The sequence below is a fragment of the Candoia aspera genome, chromosome 1 (genome assembly GCF_035149785.1).
Source record: "Candoia aspera isolate rCanAsp1 chromosome 1, rCanAsp1.hap2, whole genome shotgun sequence".
NCBI classification, from domain to species: Eukaryota; Metazoa; Chordata; class Lepidosauria; order Squamata; family Boidae; genus Candoia; species Candoia aspera.
Genome location: NC_086153.1, coordinates 334545445 through 334567132, shown reverse-complemented (window position 1 = coordinate 334567132; position 21688 = coordinate 334545445). Strand labels below are relative to the sequence as shown.

Genomic DNA, 21688 nt, shown 5'->3' with positions numbered 1-21688 from the left:
CTGGGGTGATCTGGGACTGAAACATCGCAGAAGAAATTGGGAGCATTTTGCAGTTTAAGGAGGTTTGGGGAGGCTGAGGATAGTAGATTTTAAAAAGATTCAAAGCAATCCAGCCCATCCCTTGTCCTCCACAAAAAATATCTCCGTATATCATTTCAGATAGGTAGCCATCCCTTTTGTCTAAAATCCTCATCTTCTAAAGTAGATTATTCCACTAACAAGCAAGTCTTATTGTCAAAACCCTTTCCCAAGTTTGAAACAAAATCTCCCCTTCTTGAACTGAACTTTGGTAACTGAATGGATGTAACACAGGAAGACCACTGCCTTTTGTGGCCTTGGAAATGGAAGACATGGGCTGATAGTCAAATTATAGAGAAGCAGATTCTGGTTGGAAGTTCCTAATGGTAATGTCCTGCTTAGACTATGAGGTGGCCAGGCAGGTTTATTATCAAAACCACTCTTCATTAAATAACTATTCTATGTTTCTAACTTCTTCAATCTTTCTTCCTAGGACTTCATCTCCAAATGAACTACATTTTTGCCATCATGTTCCAATTTGTTGATAAACTGCAGCATCAGAACTGGATGAAGTTTTCCAGAAGTGGTTACAGTAAAAAAAAAATGTGTGAAGCTGACTGAAAAGAAAACCAAAATGGAAAACTGATGGGTCACTGTCTGTCAGCCTTACAAGGTAAACCAGACAGGAAACATGACCAGATGAGCTAATTCTACATTCTTGTAAAGCTACATTAACAGAATTTTGCAAGTCTGAAAGTACATCTCTCTCCCTGTCTCCTTTACAGCCCAAGAAACTAGGGAGGGTCTCTTCTGAGCCTCTTGACCTGCCCACATTCCTGCTGCGGGCTCAGCTGCCTTTTATCTGACTGTTCTCTTGGTTGCATCTCTTTGCCCTGTCTCCCAAGGTCATTCCCACATACCATTACACTGTTACAGTTTAAAAGAGAAATGGAGAAGGGGAACTGTGTCACTTTCTCAGAAGAATTAAGACCCTTTTCTCTTCCAGTTATGAAGAAGAAGAAGAACCTGCTGGAAACCATCTGCTGGTTAGATGCCATCTTGTCATATCTGCTTGTCCAAGAATGGGATGCAGAAATGCAGCACAATTAAAACCTTCTCTCCAAGTTCAACCATCACAAATAGCTTTCGATGTGAGGCAGAAGGAATGCAAGCTACCCAGACAGCATTTCCGAAGTTAGCCAAAATAACTTGGCGTCTCCATCCACCTACAGGGTGTCTCAAGCAAGGAGAGGACAAAGTGACAGAGATTTGTGGCCCGGCCATGAGCAAATGAATTGCTTGGCTGGACTTGATCCACCTGGCCCGATCTTCTGTCTCCAGCAGTGATCTGTAAGGAAGAGTCCTCCCTCCCTAACAACACTGAAAAAGCAACCACTAGTAGAATTGAATGCAGTGATAGACAGCCATTGAACTTGGAAGCTCTATTTTGGGTCTCAGCCAGTCACACACTCCTCTACAGTACTCTACGAATTTTTTTCTAAACAATTGCATGTTCCCAGTTTTTATTGGGCTTGTTTTTTTCATGGACAAGGTGCTCCCTTATTTTTTATTCATGCAAGATGTCTTGCAGTTCTGCAGAGCATGACAATTCTTTTTCTGTTTGTCAGGATTTGGCGTTTTCCCTGTATTCTTTTGGCACTTGCAGCTTGAGTTTGATATCAGAGGCAATACTAGATTCATTCTTCAGGGATTTTCATGTTGCTTTTTTATTTTATTTATTTAGTTTCTATCCCATCTTTATTATTTTTATAAATAACTCAAGGCAGCCAACATACCCAATACTCCCCCCTCCTCTTATTTTCCCCACAACAACAACCCTGTGAGGTAGGTTGGGCTGAGAGAGAGGGACTGGCCCAAGGTCACCCAGCCGGCTTTCATGCCTAAGGTGGGACTAGAACTCAGTCTCTTGGTTTCTAGCCTGTTGCCTTAACCACTAGAGCAAACTGGCTTTTTAAAAAAAAAAATTCGATTACTGCAATGCGCTCTACATGGGGCTACCCTTGAAGAGTATCCAGAAGCTTCAGCTGGTCCAGAATGTGGCCATGGGGGGTTATTTTTGGTGCCCTAGATTGGCACATATAACACCTTTACTGCGCGAGCTGCACTGGGTCCCAGTTTGCTTCCGGGTCCAATTCAAGGTGTTCGTTATCACCTTTAAAGCCCTACATGGCACGGGTCCAGGTTACCTGAGGGATCGTCTCATCCCCACAACATCGACCTGCCCCACCTGGTCAGGCAGAGGGGGCACGTTACCGACCCTGTCGATAAGAGAATTCCAGCTGGCAGGGTCCAGGAAGTGGGCCTTCTCTCCAGGTGCCCCCGCCCTTTGGAACATCTTGCCCCCAGAGGTGAGGCAGGCGCCTTCACTTCCGACCTTCAGGAGGGCCCTGAAAACCTGGGTCTGCCATCTCGTGTGGGGCGGGAAGGTGGGCAACCATTCATGGGGTTGGCTCATGCCTTAGACCCCCTCCCACCTGATTAGAATTTTTAACCTCTTGGATTTTTTACTTATTTATATTGTATTTTATATTTGTAATTTGTTTTTATAAGATCTTAATTGTCTATTATTATAGTCTTAATTTTATTGTAAACTGCCCAGAGTCCCTCTTTTGGGGGAGATGGGCGGTAGCCAAATTTGAATAATAAATAAATGAATGAATGAATAAATAAATAAATAAATAAAAAGACATCTCAACAGCAGAAGGATCATCAAAGTCAAAAACAGTTTACCCTCTTTCTTGGTTTTTAGCAAACACATCCTTCCTTCTATGGCCAGAAGGTCACCCCATCAGCTGGATCTGAAGACCATTTTGTATCATCAAATTCTACCCAGAGCCTTTTTTTTCTTCTCTCTGATCCTCAGCTCTCTTGTCTGTAAAATGGAAATGACTAAGCCATTCACCACAACCCAAAGCAATGCTAACACTTATGCCCACAAAGCACTTTGCAAACAAGGATAAAACAGAAATCAGATGGTACACTTCTAAGCATTTTGCTGAAACCAGTGAGTGGGCCAAAGAGAATGGCTGGTATTGATGGCAGAAATAATCAGCTAATTAAAGGCACATGGCAAAGGCCCAAGTGTGCTCTCAGAGAGGAGGGTGACTACTATGACTCTGAATGAATCTCTGATCTGACATTAGTGTCTCCTGGCCATCCTCCTTTGGGAATGTGGATCATGTAGATGATATAATGTTTAGGATGTAATGATATGCAAAGGTTTGGGGAAACTCAGCAGTATAACTGGAGAAAGCTCTGGGCACTGGAAAAAACAAAAAACAAAACTGGAGGGTGCTTTTGTAGCCAGGGGCTACAAAATGGCTATCCCCGATTTAATCGCTCTCATGCAGGTACACAGCAAATCCACCCAACCTTAAGGGAACCTGCCTGGAACAGTTGATGATCGGGGTCAAGTAGCATGCAGAGAACACTTCCTCCTCAGTCTCCAGGGATAGAAAGGTTGGAAGATCTTAGTTGGGCCAAATACCATATTCCTTGCAGGAATCTGTCAGGAATCAGCACTTCCGGAAGTATTTTGAGACTGGCCCTCTTCCGATCAGGATGAGTGAGGGCTGAACTGAATATGCTCAAAACTGGCATAACATTTGGCCAAGGTTTGTATTTGTTAAGGCGAGTGGGATGGGCAGCAGTGCTCAGATTAGTACTGCCAGGGCAAAAGCTAGAATTGGGGATAGGAAAAGAAAAAGTGGGGAAGATGGAGTGGGTTTTATTGGTTCTTTAATTAAAGGTTTCATGCGGTCTCCAACTGGTTGGAATAATCCGTAACATCTGACAACATTGCAGTATTTTCAAAGTTGTATGTAGCCTACGTTAGAATTGACAATCAAGACACTGAAATGGTAGACAGCTTCTGTCTTTTAGGTTCAACCATCAAGAGTGAGGAACCAGCAGTCAAGAAATACACCACAGACTAGAACTTGTTAGGGTAGCAATGAAGATCTTGGAAAAGATACTCAGATGCTGGGATGTTTCTGTCCCAACCAAGATCAGAATCGTGCAAGCCATGGTATTCCCTGTGACACTCTATGGAAGTGAAAGTTGGTCTTTTAGGAAGCAGGATAGGAAGAGTATTGATGATTTTGAGCTTTGGTATCAGAGAATATTCCTGATAATGCCCTTGACAGCCAAGAAAACAAACAAATTGATCTTGGAATAAATCAATCCAAAGTTCTCATTTGAGGCTTAAATTATCATATTTTGGACACTTTATGCAAAGACCTAGCTCTCTGAAGAAGAGAGTGATGGGAAAAGTGGAAGGAAAGAGAAGATGACGATCAGCAGCAAAGTAGATGGACTCAGTTACAGCAGTGATGAGTGCATCATCAGAAGACCGGAAGGATCAGGTTGGAAACAGATTCTCCTGGAGAAGGTCTGTCTATGTGGTTGCCAACAATGACACCAACTTGATGGCACATATTCAGTGTAGCCCAAGAGGTTGCATTCCAGTATTGTGAGGGAGGACACTGAAATAACAATTGAGATAATGTATAGGAAGGGGCTTGAGAGCCATTTGGTGTAGTGGTTAAGGGGCCAGGCTTGAAACTGAGAGACCGTGAATTCTAGTCCCACCTTAGGCACAAAACCAGCTGGGTGACCTTGGGCCAGCCACTGTCTCTCGGCCCTAGGAAAAAGGCAATGGCAAACCACTTCTGAAATCTTGCCAAGAAAACTGCAGGGACTAGTGCAGGTGGTCATCAGGAGCCAACAATGACTCGAAGGCACAAAAAAAGAAGGGCTTACTACATGCACTAGGATCTTCTGTATTGATTGATTATGTGCCATCAAGTCAATGTTGATGCTTAGGGATCAAATAGATAGGATTTCTCTATGACGACATGTCTCTAACATGGTTTTTCAGGTCTTCTAAGATGCTGATGCTGGGGAGAGTGGAAGGCAAAAGGAAGAGGGGCCGACCAAGGGCAAGGTGGATGGATGATATTCTAGAGGTGACGGACTCGTCCCTGGGGGAGCTGGGGGTGGTGACGACCGAGAGGAAGCTCTGGTGTGGGCTGGTCCACGAAGTCGCGAAGAGTTGGAAGCGACTGGATGAATAAACAACATCAACACATAGTGCCTCCATCACCACTATAACTGAGCGCATCCACCTTGCTGCTGGTTGTCCTCCTCTTTCCTTCCATCGTTGCATTACTGGTGGACAAGGCAGAGCTATTGGTAGACCCGTGGGTGGGACCACTCTTTTTTTTTTTAAATTCTTTTATGCCACTCTTCCTCCTTGTGTGCTCTCTCTCTCTCTTCTACTTTACTCTCTTTTTTCTCTTCCCCTGCTCAATATATAACCAGAACAGTGTGAGAAAAATAAGTTTTCAGATGAATGGTCCCGTTCAAACCCAACTGAAACAAAGGCATGTGACAACAACCGTGGAAGCTCTCTCACACCAGCTTCTGCAGCTTCTGCTAACTTTTATCAGGACATTCCTACAGCAACCCACCAATCCCTGTATTCAAGAAGCTTGCTCCTTCCCTTCTTCCCACTAAGACAATGGCTTTCTTCAGAGTAGACATGTAGGGCAGAAAGTAACTTGAGATCTAATGTTTATGAAAATTAAAAAAAAAATTCCCTTCCCACCCCTATGGGTGGCATGTGTCTTCCTCAACCCTGGGTCCTCCACCAGAGGCCTGGGAGTTTGAGGGTTCCGCGCAGGATCTTAGCTGTTCCTAGCACTGCACTCTTCGGGACAGAGAGCTCTGATGTGGCTCCTGGGATCTGTTGGAGCCTGCATCATCATATGAATATGTATGCTTATATCATTTCCTTTTCTGTAATGTATAAATATCAGTGCATTTCTTTTGTCTGCAGGGGAGGCACCCACCAGCTCACTGTATCAACAAAGACTGCAGTCAGCCTTGATTATTTGTGCTTTGAGTCCTGTGTTGATTCCACAACAGGCTTTTCTTTATTTGCAGAGAGCTTGAAAATAAGGCTGTGGGCTTCGGGTTGCCTACCCTGAGTTCCTCCTCTAGCTGAAATCTGAAGCAACCGCCTTGGCTCTGATTGATTATGTGCCACCAACTCTTAAAGACCATGTATATAAACCTTCTCCAGGATGACTGGTCCATAACCTGGTCCTTCAGGTCTTCCAATGTGCCCCATCACCGCTGTAACTGAGTCCATCCCCCTTGCTGCTGATCATCATCTTCTCTTTCCTTCCACCTTTCCCAGCATTTTGGATTTCTCAAGGGATCTCACCTCCAGATGGCTTAATTAAAAGTGCTGAATTTTCTAAGAGGAGGCGAATCAAGGCAAAAGATGCCTGGATCCTCAATTTCAGATAGTTCTTAATGTGAACAAAAGTGGACTTCTTCCGTTCTGCAAACATTGTAGAAGGAGAACTGGCAACCAAAAATCAGGAGTCCGGTAGTACCTTTTGAGACTAACAAATGTTATTAAAAGGCATAAGCATTCGCGAGCTGCTGTGTAGCTCATGAAAATATATGCGTTTAATAAAATGTGTTAGGCTGAAAACATGCTACCCAGAGACGCTACTAAAATGGTGCTACTTCTGACCTTTTGTAAACACGATTCTAGTTAGAATGAAGCCGAGCAATTCTGCACACTTCTCGTATCAGTTCTTACTAAGTCTGATGAAAGAGCATTTGCCATCACAAAGACAGTCAAGGGATGTGTGTGTGTGTGTGTGTGTGTAAGATCTGTCTTACCCTGTATAGTTCTTTCACCTGTAGAGTTGCAGATTTTTCTATTTCTTGCTTCCATTAAATCCTAAGGAAACATCTTCCCTGGGATTTTTCCAACAGAAGTGGCAGTGTCCCACCCTTGAGAAGTTGTCCTGGAGAAATTTAGAAAATCTGCTGTCCCATTTCTTTGCCCTCAAATATGGTGCAGAATCTCAGGGGGCAATTAATGGCCAGCTCCATTCCTAGCCTGTTTCCAATATCCTGTTCTGCCTATGTGCACACAGGACAGCAATGGTTAATTGAAACACCGAGTAAAAGAGTTCCAGAAATCTCTAGGGACCCAGATCCTTGCCTGCAAATCATGAAATTATTATAAGTCTGAAAGCAGATCAAAAGAGAAGACCAGGGGCTGAGCTCCACAATCAGTCTGTTCCCACTTAGAAATATATCTCTGTGCAACTTCGATTTTACCATGGATGATGCTGTTGGGAATTCTGCAGAGATGCAGTGGAAGAGGGAACAGATTACTAATAGAAGCTGAAACCTTTTATAATAAAATAACCTGCTAAACTCAGGGGCCACTCATCCACTGTTACCTTTCTGTTAAGTCTGGAAAATAATGCATCTTTTTAAAAAGGCACAGAGCTGGACCAACTAAAAAAATTATTTCCATCATTCCATTCACCTCCCTTCACCCTGATGTTTGCAAGTTTTTAAAGCCAGTGTCCTTGTCCATTTAACAGTTCAATGGACAGGGACTCCAGAGCCAGGTTCAAGTCCACCCTCAGCTGTGAACTCCACCTACCTCACAGGTTTGTTGTTTTGGGAATAAAATGAGGGATGTCCCACTCCAGGACATTGTTTTAAATCTCAAGAGAAAGAGGGAAATATAAATGCAATAAGAATAGAATCTCAGAGCATTCTGCAGATGACTGTTTGAACAGATGTGGAGTTGAATTATGTTGACCAACAAGGACACTTTCAGATTGAACCCACTCAAAACCCAACCAACAACTTCGGTAAAGCTCTCTTAAAGAATAAGGAGGGAAAATGCAGAATTAAGTTGTCATTATTCCTAATAAAATGCCATCAAAGGGAAGATGGAACAAAAGTCCTATTACTACCTAAAAGCCAGCAGAAGGGGGAGTTGATTTGATTTCTCTTTGGGGAAAAACTTCTACAGACTGTGGGCACAGTCACAATGCATGTTAAAAAAAGGGTATGGCTATGGCCAGCATTTTGACTTTTTTGACCCCTGTAGATACCCTTGCATCTGACCTAATCTTAATGCAGACCTTTTCCCTTTCCCTTAACTGCCCTGGCCTGGGTCTCCTCTCCAACCTCATCAGGCCATCACTCCTTCGACTCACTTTTCATTTGCTGCTGGGGTGGAGATCTATAACGTCACTGTACCTTGGATCCAGAAGTTACCTCCTCTGTAATGAAGATATTTTTCATGGCCCAAGGGAGTTCTGTCAAAAAGCTCAAAAGTTATGGATTGTAATTTTTCTTCCACTTAAAGAAGAAAAGGAAAACCATTTGCTGGTTCATTTAATGATGGATGACAGCTCTAAAAAGGGGACAGGGGGGAAGAGAGAAGGAAGACGCTAAGCACTTTTCTAGTGATCTACCTTCATTCAAATAATTTCAGCTAAATCTGCTATGCAAACTTCCCTTTGCAAAACCTTTGCCCCCTGAATGTGGCTTGAAACAAAGGGCAGTCCTCGGCTATTTCTTTGGGGCAAGGTGAGCAATGTGGGGCACGCTGTATTCCCAATGAAATACTTTCAAGCACTCTGAAATGAAATCAGTGGGAGTTAGAAATCCTGCAACTTGGTTCTTTTCCATATGAAATCCATATCAACCATCTGCTTTTGTTGATTTTTAAGAAATGAAGGATGCCCACACAATAGGATAGCCTCTATTTTTCTTTATAATGCCAGACAGGAACATAGCAAGCTAATTTAGAGCAAGATTTTTGGTTTCGGGTTTAATGGGATTTTATTGGAATTTTATCATGTATTCATTTGAGTTTTTATTGTATATTTATTCTGTGTTGTAAACCGCCCAGAGTCCCTCCGGTCGGAGGAGATGGGTGGTGACAAATTTGATAAACAAACAAACAAACAAACAAATAAAAGATGTATCATTTTTACAGTCCAGTACAGCGCTGCCTGCCTTAACCAGTGGTAGCTGTATTTCTACAACAGGTTTCACCAGGTCAGTTCACGACTCAAGAGATTGCATTGGCACAATGTGAGCATCTTGGTATTAAACCCAGCTCAGTTTGGATGGATTTGGCTTGGCATGTTGCGTAACCCAGCCTGTTGTTTGGTTGATAACTGTGCAACCCAGAAAACTAATTAAATTCAGTAGCTAGGCTGAGCAGAAAGTGTGAACACAGTCCATCTCTCTATCAGGTCTCAGCATTCCCTGCTACTTGATTTAATTCAAATTTCAAACTGAACCTAGGACAGGTTCAGCAAAGGGGGCTCTAGAACAGTGTTTTCCAATCTTGGCAACTTGAAGACATGTGGACTTCAACTCCCAGAATTCCCCAGCCGGCTGGAAAACACTGCTTTAGGAAGACCCGTGTATGCTCATCACACACTGAAACTTGATGCAGTGTCTGACGTGCCCATCAATCTACAAATCAGAAATCCTCCCATCTTTGATTTTCCAAAGACATGGGGCTCTTTCACAATAGGGGGATTACAGTATTACACTGTTGGTCAACTTTATAAAGTTGTTGTAACAGTGCTAAGATTGTGCAAATACCAGAACACTTTAAACACCCTGAAATGTGGCCATTCTCAAGTGCTGCTATCCATTTTGTACCCCTGCTGTTGCATTTTTCAGCTGATTACTTTCAAAAGAGAAAGACTTGGACTTTGAGAACGTTTCTGGAAGTCCCCAGAAATCAAGCAATGCCCCCCCTTGAGCAGGTCAAAGACCCATTTGAGTTTCTCACAGTGTATGAAAATGTGACTTCCCCTCAGTTTCTGTCACTCAGGTATACTACCACTATACTTGGAGGCTCCACTTATCACTGACAGAACATAATTCTTCACCAATCATTTACTAATCCCTTTTTAAATTTCCATCCAAGTTCACACGATAACTGCAGCTAGAGGCATAGAATCTTACACTGTGTAAAGACAAGCTGTTCTTTGTTAGGGCTAATACCCTGCCAAGAAATCACCTAAGTCAGTGTTTCTCAGCCTTGGCAAGGCTGAAGATGTGTGGACTTCAATTCCCCAGAATTCCCCAAACGGGAGCATGCTGGCTAGGGAATTCTGGGAATTGAAGTCCACACATCTTCAAGTTGCCAAGGTTGAGAAACTTAGGTGATCCGGATGTCTGCTGTTGGAACAGGCAGGTTGGACTGCCTCCAAGATGCATGGAGTGGGTGAACCTCATAATGGATTACCACAGATCCCTTGCATTGTGTGATTCTTGTCCCCAGTGCTGCAAGAACTTCCTAGCATTGGGGTGGTGGTGATGGTATAGACCAGTGTTTCTCAACCTTGGGAACCTGAAGATGTGTGGACCAACTCCCAGAATTCCCCAGCCATCATGGCTGGCTGGGGAATTCTGGGAGTTGAAGTCCACACATCTTCAGATTCCCAAGGTTGAGAAACACTGGTATAGACCGTTCCCCCAGATCCACAGAATTCCATGGATGCGATCAAATAAGAACCATCCAAGCATTCCCCAATGGTCCAACCTGGGCCTTCCCCAATTTAGCACCCCAGGTATAGTGGGATTGCAAATCCCAGAATTTAGTGGCTGTGCCATCTGGAGAATACTGGGAGTTGCAATCCCAACATATCTGGAGCTCACCCAATTGGGGAAATTGACCCAGCCACTTTCTACAGTTGATTGTAGCTGTTCCAATCTCCTTTCATGCTCTACTTATATTTCATACCTCTCCTACCAGTTCTCCGTTTGCAATTCCAGTCTCTCGACTGGAATTAAGGTGTAAAGTGCTCCGAGCCTAGAGCACCAATTTAACTAAGCTGAAACCATCCAGTTCTCTGCAACTGACAATTTGCTAGATCGGTTTGCTTTCCAAAAGCTTTCTCCTGCACTCTGTCGGAGACACCAATCGTTTCACAGGGACAAGTAAAATCTCCAGGGCTCTGCTACTATTATAGCTACCACATCTGATCCTCAGAGATGTCCAGGTGAAAGACCAGCACGATGGGAACAAGTGAAATGCTCTCTGGTTTTAAATGCGAACTCCACACAAACTCTGGTTTCTGACTGTGCCTTTTTTCACCGGTGTGCCAGCAGGAAATTGGTTTTTGCCAAACCTGCATGTGAAATACAGATGGCCTACTGGGGAAATTAGTTACAAGGAGCAAAGGATGTCTTAGCTCTGATCAATAGGATGATGCGATTTGAAAAAAAAGGTGGGGGGGGGGAGAATCCCCCTTTTGAATCTTGATATGACCTTATAAAGCTCTTTATTCTGTTCAAATAATTTCTTGAGAGAGAGAAAAGGAACATTTGAGATTCCAGGACCTCACCTGTCCTCTGTTTGTCCCCCAAATAGCATTTTAGCTGGGCGGCACTTGACAGAGGGGGAAACCCTATGCACACTTGATCTCATTGTTCCAAGATGCACAAGAGGCTTTAATTGTGCCAGACAGGGGTGCCAATGACCCTAGGTTTGGGTGCCTGGTACATCTCGAGTAGCTGCCGCCTCCCCGTTCCTGCGCAGCTCCCCGCCCTTCTTGGCTTCACAAACCCAACCCATTTCTTAACTATCATCTGCAGGCTACTGCAGAAGAGCAGAGGAATGGAAGTGTGACACACGCACCAGCAGGGCGAAAGCAAAGTGGCCGTGTGCCAATAAAAGTAGGCATTGTTCAAAAGTCTGGCTCCACTACCAACCCCAGTTTTCACAAAACATTGTTCCTTGATAAGCTTTATTTCTAGCCTCGGGGGACACCCGATCTGTTAATTGCTTGACTCAGCCCTGGGTCCCAAGGCGGGATTATGCCGCTTCAGAGGCAGAGCCAGGAACCACCCGGTTAAAATCCCAGCTCTGAAAATAATTTCACTGATTGGACATGAACCAGTTATTATTCCTTGGCCTACCTTGCAAGGTTGCTGTGAAGATAAGAGTGACATGATCTCTCTGGAGGCAGGGAAGGGTTCAAAAGTGGGGAAGGGCTATACCACAATAGCACACACCTGTTTCATCTGCAGAAGAACCCTATTTCAGTCCTTGAGATACCCCAGAAGCTGCTGTCAGTCCATGCTGAGATAAATAGAATAATTCCCTGGCATGGAAGAGGGCAGGCTTCCTTTACAAAGGGCTAACAAATTTATATGCTTTCTTTTTAAAAAAATAAATCTAATATAGGCACCATTTAATGTGAACCGTTTTCTGGGCCAGCTGACTTGGAGCAGCAGTACATTGAGGAAGAAAGGCAGAATGCACAGTGAAGAAGGATCCCTAGATCGTTCAGGCAATTGCTCAGAAAAACAATGGTCCAATGGTCCCAGCCAACAGTGGCAGAGAAACAAAACTTCCACTTTCTGGAAATTGCCTTCCTTCTGCAAAATATAAACTGCCTGTAACAGTTTACAAAAAGCAGAGACATTAGAGCTTCTACACAGAAGGTTTAGAGCAGTGTTTCTCAACCTCAGAAACTTTAAGCTGTGTGGAGTTCAACTCCCAGAAACCCCCAGCCAGCAAGGATTCTGGCTGGAAAAATTCTGGGAGTTGAAGTCCACACAGCGTAAAGTTGCTGAGATTGAGAAACACTGGTTTAGGGCCTGTTTGGGGGTGGGGGGATACCATCATGCTAACATTTATGGATTATAATAATTCTCAGCTGCTATGTGAATTAAATTTTTCCTTTTTGTATTGTGATTGTATTTGGTTTTTAATTGATTTAATGACTGTTCGCTGCCCAGAGTCACTTGTTTGAGATGGGTGGCCATACAAATGGAATAAATAAATAAACGAACAAACAAGGCTTAAAAGTTCTTTCTTCTATTGCAGCAGTGTTTCTCAACTGTGGCAACTTTAAGAGGTGTGGACCTCAACTCCCAGAATTCCCCAGCCAGCAAGCTGGCTGGGGAATTCTGGGAGTTGAGGTCCACACCTCTTAAAGTTGCCACAGTTGAGAAACACTGTGTTAGTGGGTAGGATCATCAAGGGGAGACTGAAGGCTCTGAGAAGCATCCCATGGTTTGAGATCAGAGCATCAGCTTTGCATTGGGGAGATCTCCGGTTCAGATCCAAGATTTCTTGGAAAGGCTGGAAAACGCATATTGTATGTCAGGTATCCCAAAGAGCCAACCCAGGCAGTGTTGAGCTAGACAACTCACAGTTCCACCATTTCCTTTGTTCCTACATACCATGAGATGCTCTTCCAGAAGTTAGAAATCTGCAGTCCAACAGATTTCTGTCTAACTCCAGTTCTTACCAGCTCCAGAGCTAAAAGGCATGATGTCCTGCAATATCCTTATTATCCTTGCCCCAGTTTCTTTGATCTGTTAATACCCATTGTTTATGGGAAGACTGACTCTGAACATGGTGGATCACCTGTTCATCTAGCATCTAGGGATAGCTTGCCTCTGAATAAGGAGGGTCCACTGTGCATGATGGCCGAAGAAGAGCTGTCTTGATTTGAAACAGAAAAGAAGTCTAAATCCTAACTTCTGCTTTCCGACACTACGCAGTCACTCACATTGCCTCTGAGGATGCCACAAGCAAGGAATGAACGGGATGACAGATCTTGTTTTGTCCCCAGGATATGGCAGAGGCAGACTGCCATCGTGCCCTCAGGCCCCATTTAGTTACCACACCCAGCAGAAGACGGGAAAGCCACATGAGGACACACATTATTTATTCTTTGCCAGATGAGGTAGCAAGAAACCGGCTTCACTTATTACAACCTTCTCCAACCTGGTGCTCCCCAGATGTGTTAAGCTGTACTGGCAAGGGGTGCTGGGAGCTGAAGTCCAAGACATCTGGAAGGCACCATGTTCCTTTGCCCGGGTGTCTCTTTCTGAATCTGGGTATGGATGGGTGTTAATGGGTAAATTCTTGTGAGCTTCCATATCTAAGGGAAGCTTATCTGCTGGAGGAAGAGAATCACAACTAAGTAGCTGGGTTACAATTGCTAACCATGGTCCTAAACACAGGAGGATGATCTACCAGATCTTCCCTGAATCCAACAGATGAAGGTAGACAGTATATGGAAATTCATGAGAGTAGTAAATAATGATTTAAAGGTTAACTCCAATGGCAACAGGACTCTCCTGCTGATATTTTTCTAGCATTCAGTAACGGGAAGGAATGCTTGTGGATGTGGAAATCAATAGCAATAATCATAATACTCCCTTACAATAGCAGGGTACCACATGAATCAACAAAAGAGCTACAGTATTCAGAAACTGCCCAATCGTCGGTACTCTACCTCCCCCAAGGTAGACTGCACCCGCATATGGAGGCTCCCAGCATCCTCCAAGCTGGACAGCAGCTTTCCCTGCTCTTTCTCCTCAGCAGCGGCGCTGGAAGGCAGGCTGCCCCTGGCTATGGAGGCTCCAGCGAGGGAGGGCGAACGAGGCTTACCCAGGTCCTGAAGGGCATCGGGGGCTCGTCGCCGTCGCCGCCTTCGTCGTCCCCCGGCTCCGGCTCCTGTTCCTCCGGTGCCTGCCCGATGCTGACGAAGGGGATGTCCAGAAAGGCGGCGGCGAAATCCACCTGCAGCAGCTCCCGCCGGGACGCGGGAAAGGCGAGCACGGCGGCCACCCCTCGCACGACTAGCGCCTGGCACAGCCAGCGCGCCAGGGAGGCCGGGTCCCGGTAGAGGGGCGCCCCGGGCAACACCTCCAGGCTCAGGTTGTACGGCAAGGCGGCAGCGGCGCGGCTGGCCCGCGCCAGGGCGCTGCGAACCCGGGTCTGTGCGCCTCCCCCGCGGGGCAGCAAGGCGCCCAGCCGCACCGTGTGCCCGATCCGCGCCAGGATGTGGCAGGGCTGCGGGTGGCCCCGGCCCGGCGCGGGGAGCAGCAGCAGGAGGCTGCCGGTGAGCGCCAGGCACCAACAGCAGAGGAGCGCCCGGCGCAACTCCATAGAGAAAGCCGGCGCGGGGGGGCGGGCAAAGTTTGGGGCGCCCAGCCCCTCCGCCCCCCCGGCCCCTGGGCGGGCAGGAGGGCTGGGGGCGCCTAGGAGGGGAGGGAGGGGGCCGGGCAGGGCCCGCCCATGGGAGCGTCGGGGGCGGAGGAAGGAGCCGGGCGCCGGAGCTGCAGCCGATCCAGCCGCCGGGCGCTCTGCGCTCTGCGCTCTGGCGCGCGCTCGCCTTCCCGGCGAAGGCGGGATAGGCTGCCTTGGCGCCGTGGGGCCACTGGGGGCGCTGGACCCGGCGGCGACCCGCCAAAAGAGGGCGGCTCGCGGCTCGGTCCGTAAAGCCCCTCGGCAGGGTGGCGTTGCCTTGCAGGGCAGGGGCTTTTAAGTGTGACGCGTGACGCCCAGGCGGTGAGAGGGAGAGAGAGAGGATGCGTCCCAAAGCAAGCGGGAGAGAGGAGCGAATGGCAACGGGTGCAGCCCCTGCACGTGGCCCCTAGGCATGCACAGAGGGCGGAGGAGAAAAGTGGCCAGGGAACGAAGAAGGACGAGGTGAGGCGAGAAGGGCGATCGGGACACGGCGGAGGAGGTGGTAGTCCAGCGGCCGGAGCAGGGAGGAGACGGAGGGGCAGGGGGAGATTAGCGCAGGGAGCCGGTGCAGAGCGTCTCTGAGTGTGTGCAGAGTGCAGGGAAGGGCGATCCAGGAGGCCGGGAAGGGGCGAGAGGATGGGCCGCTGTCCGTTGATAGGAGCAGTAAGAAAAGGAAGAGCACCTCGGAACATACGCCGAGTACACAGAGAAAGCAGGAGGAAGAGTAAGGTTAAACGGGATTGGATACATGCTGAGAGAACAGTATCAACTTGCCAGTAGCTTTTGCCTGAGCAAGAAAACGGAACTTCCTTGTTCAGAGGCAGTCTATCTCTAAACCAGTGTTTCTCATCCTTAGCGACTTTATGTTGTGTGGCCTTCAACTCCCAGAATTCCCCAGCCAGCATGGCTGGGGAATTCTGGGAGTTGAAGGCCACACAACATAAAGTTACTAAGGTTGAGAAGCACTACTCCAAGAACAAATGAAGGAGGTTGATTCTTCTGGACTCTGCATTGTTGGAAATGAAATAGTGGGCTGAATGTATGCTTTCTCCAAGCCAGAGTTAATTAAGCTGAGAAATCTTAAGAGAAGTTTACACTGGATACTGTCTTGACAGTTGTTTCTAACTTCCAAAAAACTGCTTGAGCCAAAAGGGAAACATCACTTGGTTGTAGCCAATAAAGTGATTTTTAAAAAAGCATTATTCTTATATGGATCAATATTTTGTCATTCAGTGCAAGATCCAATTACACAAATGTGGAGGATGATCAGTACTGTGTCTACAGTAAGCATTAGTCATGGCAAGAACAAAAAAAGACCCTCCTTATTTAGATGCAGTCTACCTCTGAGCACCAGATAAGAGGCGTTTTACCACAAAGGGTGAGGGGTAGGGTTGAGACTTGTAAATGACCGAAACAGTCATGCATAAGAAACACACACATCTCCCCTGGACCCAAAAATCTATTCTCACACCACTTTCTTCTTTTAATAAGCTATCAGTGTTGATATTTCCATCTCCTCACCAACCATTTTATCTGGAGATCAATTCACTTAAGGTGGTAATTGTATTTTCAATGGGTGGTACCCTTTGCTGTCCTAAAAGCCCTTCATGGACCAGCAAGAGTTTTTTGGCACCAGGAGAAAATATTGAAATCCTAGTAGAAGCCTAGAGCTGGGTGAAATGCAGACTATTTGTTCTTTTATGCCTCTGTTCCTGGAGTTTCTGCAGCCATTTTTTCAAGCATCTACCTTTTTCACTGCCCTGTTCTTTGAAATCTTATTCCTTCATTCCTGGCCTCCCAAGGTTCTCCATCATTCCAGGCATTTTTTTTTCCAGCTTTCCAAATTCAACATGAGGTTTTAATTCCAGCCAAATCGGTATTTATCCCTTCTGTTTCAGAACATGGGACTGTGGATGTTCTGCCACCTTTGAGGAATGTTGGGGCTGTTCCATGATGTCATAGCAGCTGAGCCAATCAATGTCAGGGCTGTCACTCTAAGAAGAATATCCTATATATTTCTATACAGATCCCCAGCCTTAACAGAGCACATTAAATATGGACTGCTGGATTTACTAAATACTATTTGCATGCCTCACATTATTCCAGCATTCAAAGCTGAGAATTAATAATGGGTACTAAATTCTGTAGCCTATAAATAATAGTATAATGTAACAGCATTTTGTTGTTATCAGTCAAAGGCCCATAATAACAGGACTATGCCATTTTCTTGGCAACATTTTCAGAAGTGGTTTGCCAATACCTTCTTCTCGGATAGTTTTGTTTTTTGACTTCCCTGCCTAGGTCTGAGAGAGAGTGGATGGCCCAAAGTCAGCTAGCTGGCATTTGTGTCTAAGGAAAGACTAAAATTCAGGTCTCCCTACACCTAGTCCATCATTTTAGCTCTGTAGAATGCCCCAAAAGATTTTTACAGTATAATCAATAAGCTATTTAGTAATAAAAAAAAATAGGTCAGTAGTTTTATCCTTATTTTGCAGATAGGACTGGATCTGAGGCTTGGCTGTTAAAAGAAGGCAAAGTAAGATTTAAAATACCTGTGCTCACCACACAAGTCAAACGTGATGGCTGAAGTAACCATTTTATGTGTTTCCTGACCTGATTAAGGCTGTTGTGTGAACAGAGACACAATCTTTTTGAAGAGGTGGGTATTGAGCACCATTGCCCCTGTGTTCCCACTCAGCATATGCTTCAATATTTGAAATGATCAGAAAAATTATTATTTTTCATTTGGATTAGTAAAACTAATCAATCAGAATACATTCCATAGTATTTCCAATGGAAATATTTTGCATTTCCCAATATACTCCTATTTTATTGGGCCATTGTCAGGCAATAAAAAATAATTGAGTAGCAAAAAAATGAGAGGATCTCTCTCCCCACAGCCAGAATACTGCCAAATTCTGCTGAAAAAGCCCCCTTCCCATTGCACTCAGCGACCATCTTTGCAGCAGTTGCAGAAACATGGGTTTGGCATGCTGTAGAATCATGGAGCTATTTCTGATGATAATGATGTCTTTATTCATCCAATATATGTACAATACCTGGAACGTGATGTGCATTGCTGAATGTGAGAAATGGGGACCTTGGGTAGCCTGGCTCAACTTAGCTTTATTGGCAATGAAGAACCCAGGAAGAGGGTGAATTGCAGGACAGAAAAATTTAAGGAGAGACCTCTTCCAAATTTAAATTCCTTCAGATTTCTTCTTGATTCCTTAGTTTTCTATAGCAGAGATCAAAACATGCTGCTTCTACAAACACAGTTTTTTTAAACAACGTATTTCCTGTGGATAAATACGGATCTGTATGCATAACTCACGTAGAGTTGGTTTTTTTTGTAAAAACAACAGATTTTTATTCCACCCACTTTCCAACAGACTCAAGAGAGTGCCATTGGCTGTGGTTTATCTTCACAGCAACCCTTAGCAGAGACTCCCAACGCTGTCATTCATTTCTCCAAAGCTGAGGCAAGAAAACATCTGTTTAATCCATGCCCTGTATTCAGTTACTGCAGTGAGAATAGAAGCAGTTTGCATTTTTAAAAAGTATTTTTCTTATGGCCTGGGGTGGTGTCCAAGATATTTTGCTTTTTCTTATGGCCTAGGGTGGTGTCCAGGATATTTTGCTGGTTTGCTGGGGCAATCAACATGACTACTACTGTTACAAGTATTATATTTACAAGGCACAATGCAAATACGTCTAGTGGTCAAGGTACCAGTCTAGAAACCAGAAGGCCGTGAGTTCCAGTCCCACCTTAGGCATGAAAGCCGGCTGGGTGACCTTGGGCCAGTCCCTCCCTCTCAGCCCAAGAGCCAATCAGGCGTGGTAAGAGAGTTCTAGTCCCGCCTTAGGCATGGAAGCCGGCTGGGTGACCTTGGGCCAGTCCCTCCCTCTCAGCCCAACACACCTCACAGGGTTGCTGTTGTGGGGAAAATAGGAAGAAGAAGGAGTAATAGGGACGTTCCCCACCTTGAGTTATTTATAAAAATAATAAAGGCAGGATAGAAAAAAGTCCAAAACAAACAAACCCCGAAGTCCATTCTATAAAATTAGTCTACACCTTAACAGCCAAACCAATAAACACATTAACAATTAAGACAAACTAGACACAGCCATTACCATACATATTTAAAGCAATGCCTTGCAATTCAACCAAGTGTGTATTGATTGATGATTGATTATGTGCCGTCAAGTCTGTGTCTACTCTTAGTGACCACATAGATTTTCTCTGCGGAGATCAGTCCCTAACCTGGTCCTAAGCATGTATAGATCCATAATTAAAATAAAAGAGCTATTAATTTAGGAACTGCCAAAATCAATGAGAGTAAGGTGGGATTATCAGTCCCTGCACTAACCTGCTCATCCAATTAAAAAATATATATTTAGACCTCTGTTAAAGACCATAAAACTTTCTGTTAAAGACCATAAAACTTTCTGTTAAAGACCATGAAACTTTCACAACAGAGAATGAAAAAAGGGACATGATACCTGAAAACCCAGAGCTTGGAGACTTTGATCCTGGAATAGGGAATAGAAAGAAGATCCTGTTCAGAGAAACCCAAGGAATGGGCAGGATTGCAGGGTGAAATAAGAGCAGATAGATTCAGGAGTGGGGGTTGACTTGAAGGCTCTAAACTAGTGTTTCTCAACCTTGGCCGCTTGAAGATGTGTGGACTTCAACTCCCAGAATTCCCAAGCCAGCCATTCTGGGAGTTGAAGTCCACACATTTTCAAGCGGTTGAGAAACACTGCTCTAAACAGAAGCACTGCTAATTTAAACTGGGATCTGGTTTGAAAAGGAAGCCAGTGAAAAGATTTGTGATTTAATGTGAGATGTGGATGGTGTGGAAGGTCCTGAAATGCCCAAATGGCATTTTTGGACAACTGGTTTCTGCACACACTGATTGTCCTTTACTCTATGAGGTTGCCCAAGGCAGGTAACTTCATTTGCTTTTATGCCCCTGTAGACCACCAACATTTTCAGAATGTGCTTCCCTGGAACTGAATGACAACAAATGTTCCTGAAGCATCTGGGGACTAAAATGTCATCATGTCAAAGGTGTGCTTTACTTTCATGGCCCTTCAGCTGAAAGTTCCGGAATTTATGGTTCTACAGAATGGGTCAGTTTAAATAGAAAATAATTTATTTTTGAAAGGGTCATAGTATTTGTCCCATTTGTTCAAAACTCTGTTTCAAAAGCAGCAGTGGACCAACTTTTGAAAGAGGGAGACTACTTGATTTACAGGTAGTCCTCACTTAACAACCACAATTGGGACCAGAATTGCTAAGTGAAGTGGTCATTAAGCAAATCTGACCTAATTTTACGACCTTTTTTGCAGTGGCCGTTAAGTGAATCACTGGGTGTTAAGTGAACCATGTGGTTATTGAGCGAATCACATGGTTCCCCATTGATTTTGCTTGCCAGAAGACAGCTGGGTAAGTCGAAAATGGCGATCACATGACCATGAGACACTGCGACAGTCATAAATGGGAACCAGTTGCCAAGTGCCCAAAGTGTGATCACGTGGCCATAGGGATGCTGCAACAGTTGTAAGTGTGAGGACCAGTTGTAACTCAGCTTTTTCAGCATCATCATAAGTCTGAACTGTCACTAAATGAAAGGTTGTTAAGCGAGGACTACCTGTAGTTTATGTGAGGCCAAGTGAAACCATGATTTTCTGTATCTTTCCTTGGGTTTTTCAGTGGGACTTCTCTAATACTCCTTTTTTTTTTTTAGGTAAGCCTATTTTAGGGCTTACCCCATTAATTTTGAACTTTACCATCCTCAAAATAGATTTTGGACAGGTGTGTCTGGAGGGAGTTCTAGAAGCCGCAGAAAAGCCTTGCGGCCTTATGTCGGTTTCAGGTGCCAGAAAGGGAGAATCAGGGGCTTCCCCAGTGTTGTTGAACTACAACTCCCAGCAGCTCCTGCTATCATGGCTGTGAGGATTGCAGGATGCTGTAGTGATGCAACATCAGGAGGGCCACCAGTACCTCCCTCTCTGAGAGGCAGGTAGAAAGACTCCCTGTCTCACCTCTTCCATGGTCTGTCTTTTTCACTGTCAGTGCCAGTGATTGGATCCAGGAATTTGCATGGAAAGCAGACGCACTGTTGCACATTAGCTAATTCCCACATTAGTGGGATGCGTGCCCTTACACAGTCTAGAGGTTAACTGCTGCATTCACATAGGCTTCTCTGCCTCAGCTCATGGGGTCTAGAACAGGGTGCCTGGGGCTACCCGCTGCTGATGCAAACACCAGACGTCTCAACTATGTCCTACCTAGATAGTGTATGCATGCACACAGCCAGCTGAGTCTGGGGGTTTCATGCAGCAGAAGGTCACTCTCCATTCTGGCTCCATTACCAATTCCTGAAATCTCTGCTTTAACAGCTTTAATCCCTGTGATTTAAAAACTGCATCTATTGAGGAAGGAAGGAAGGAAGGAAGGAAGGAAGGAAGGAAGGAAGGAAGGAAGGAAGGAAGGAAGGAAGGAAGGAAGGAAGGAAGGAAGGAAGGAAGGAAGGAAGGAAGGAAGGAAGGAAGGAAGGAAGGAAGGAAGGAAGGAAGGAAGGAAGGAAGGAAGGAAGGAAGGAAGGAAGGAAGGAAGGAAGGAAGGAAGGAAGGAAGGGTGAGCTAGAGGCAGAAGATGTGAAATCCAGACCATTTCATGCTACCTTTTTAGTAACCAGCACAAGGCGTTCTGTTATTATCATCTTCCACTATTTTTTTCCCCCAGTCATGCTTCAATGTACGTGTGACCAGAATTCAAAATCTAAG

At 45.0% G+C, this 21688-nt stretch overlaps 1 protein-coding gene across 1 annotated transcript in view; it reads right to left on the bottom strand.

Moving 5' to 3' along the window:
• GRIN3B (glutamate ionotropic receptor NMDA type subunit 3B) overlaps positions 1–14967 on the bottom strand; it is a 44787-nt gene extending 29820 nt beyond the window's left edge. Inside the window, exon 1 of the mRNA XM_063290814.1 lies at positions 14312–14967. Coding sequence (XP_063146884.1) covers positions 14312–14812 — 501 coding nt within the window. The 5' untranslated portion in view covers positions 14813–14967. The remainder of the gene's footprint in view (positions 1–14311) is intronic.
• Positions 14968–21688: the final 6721 nt, after the last annotated feature.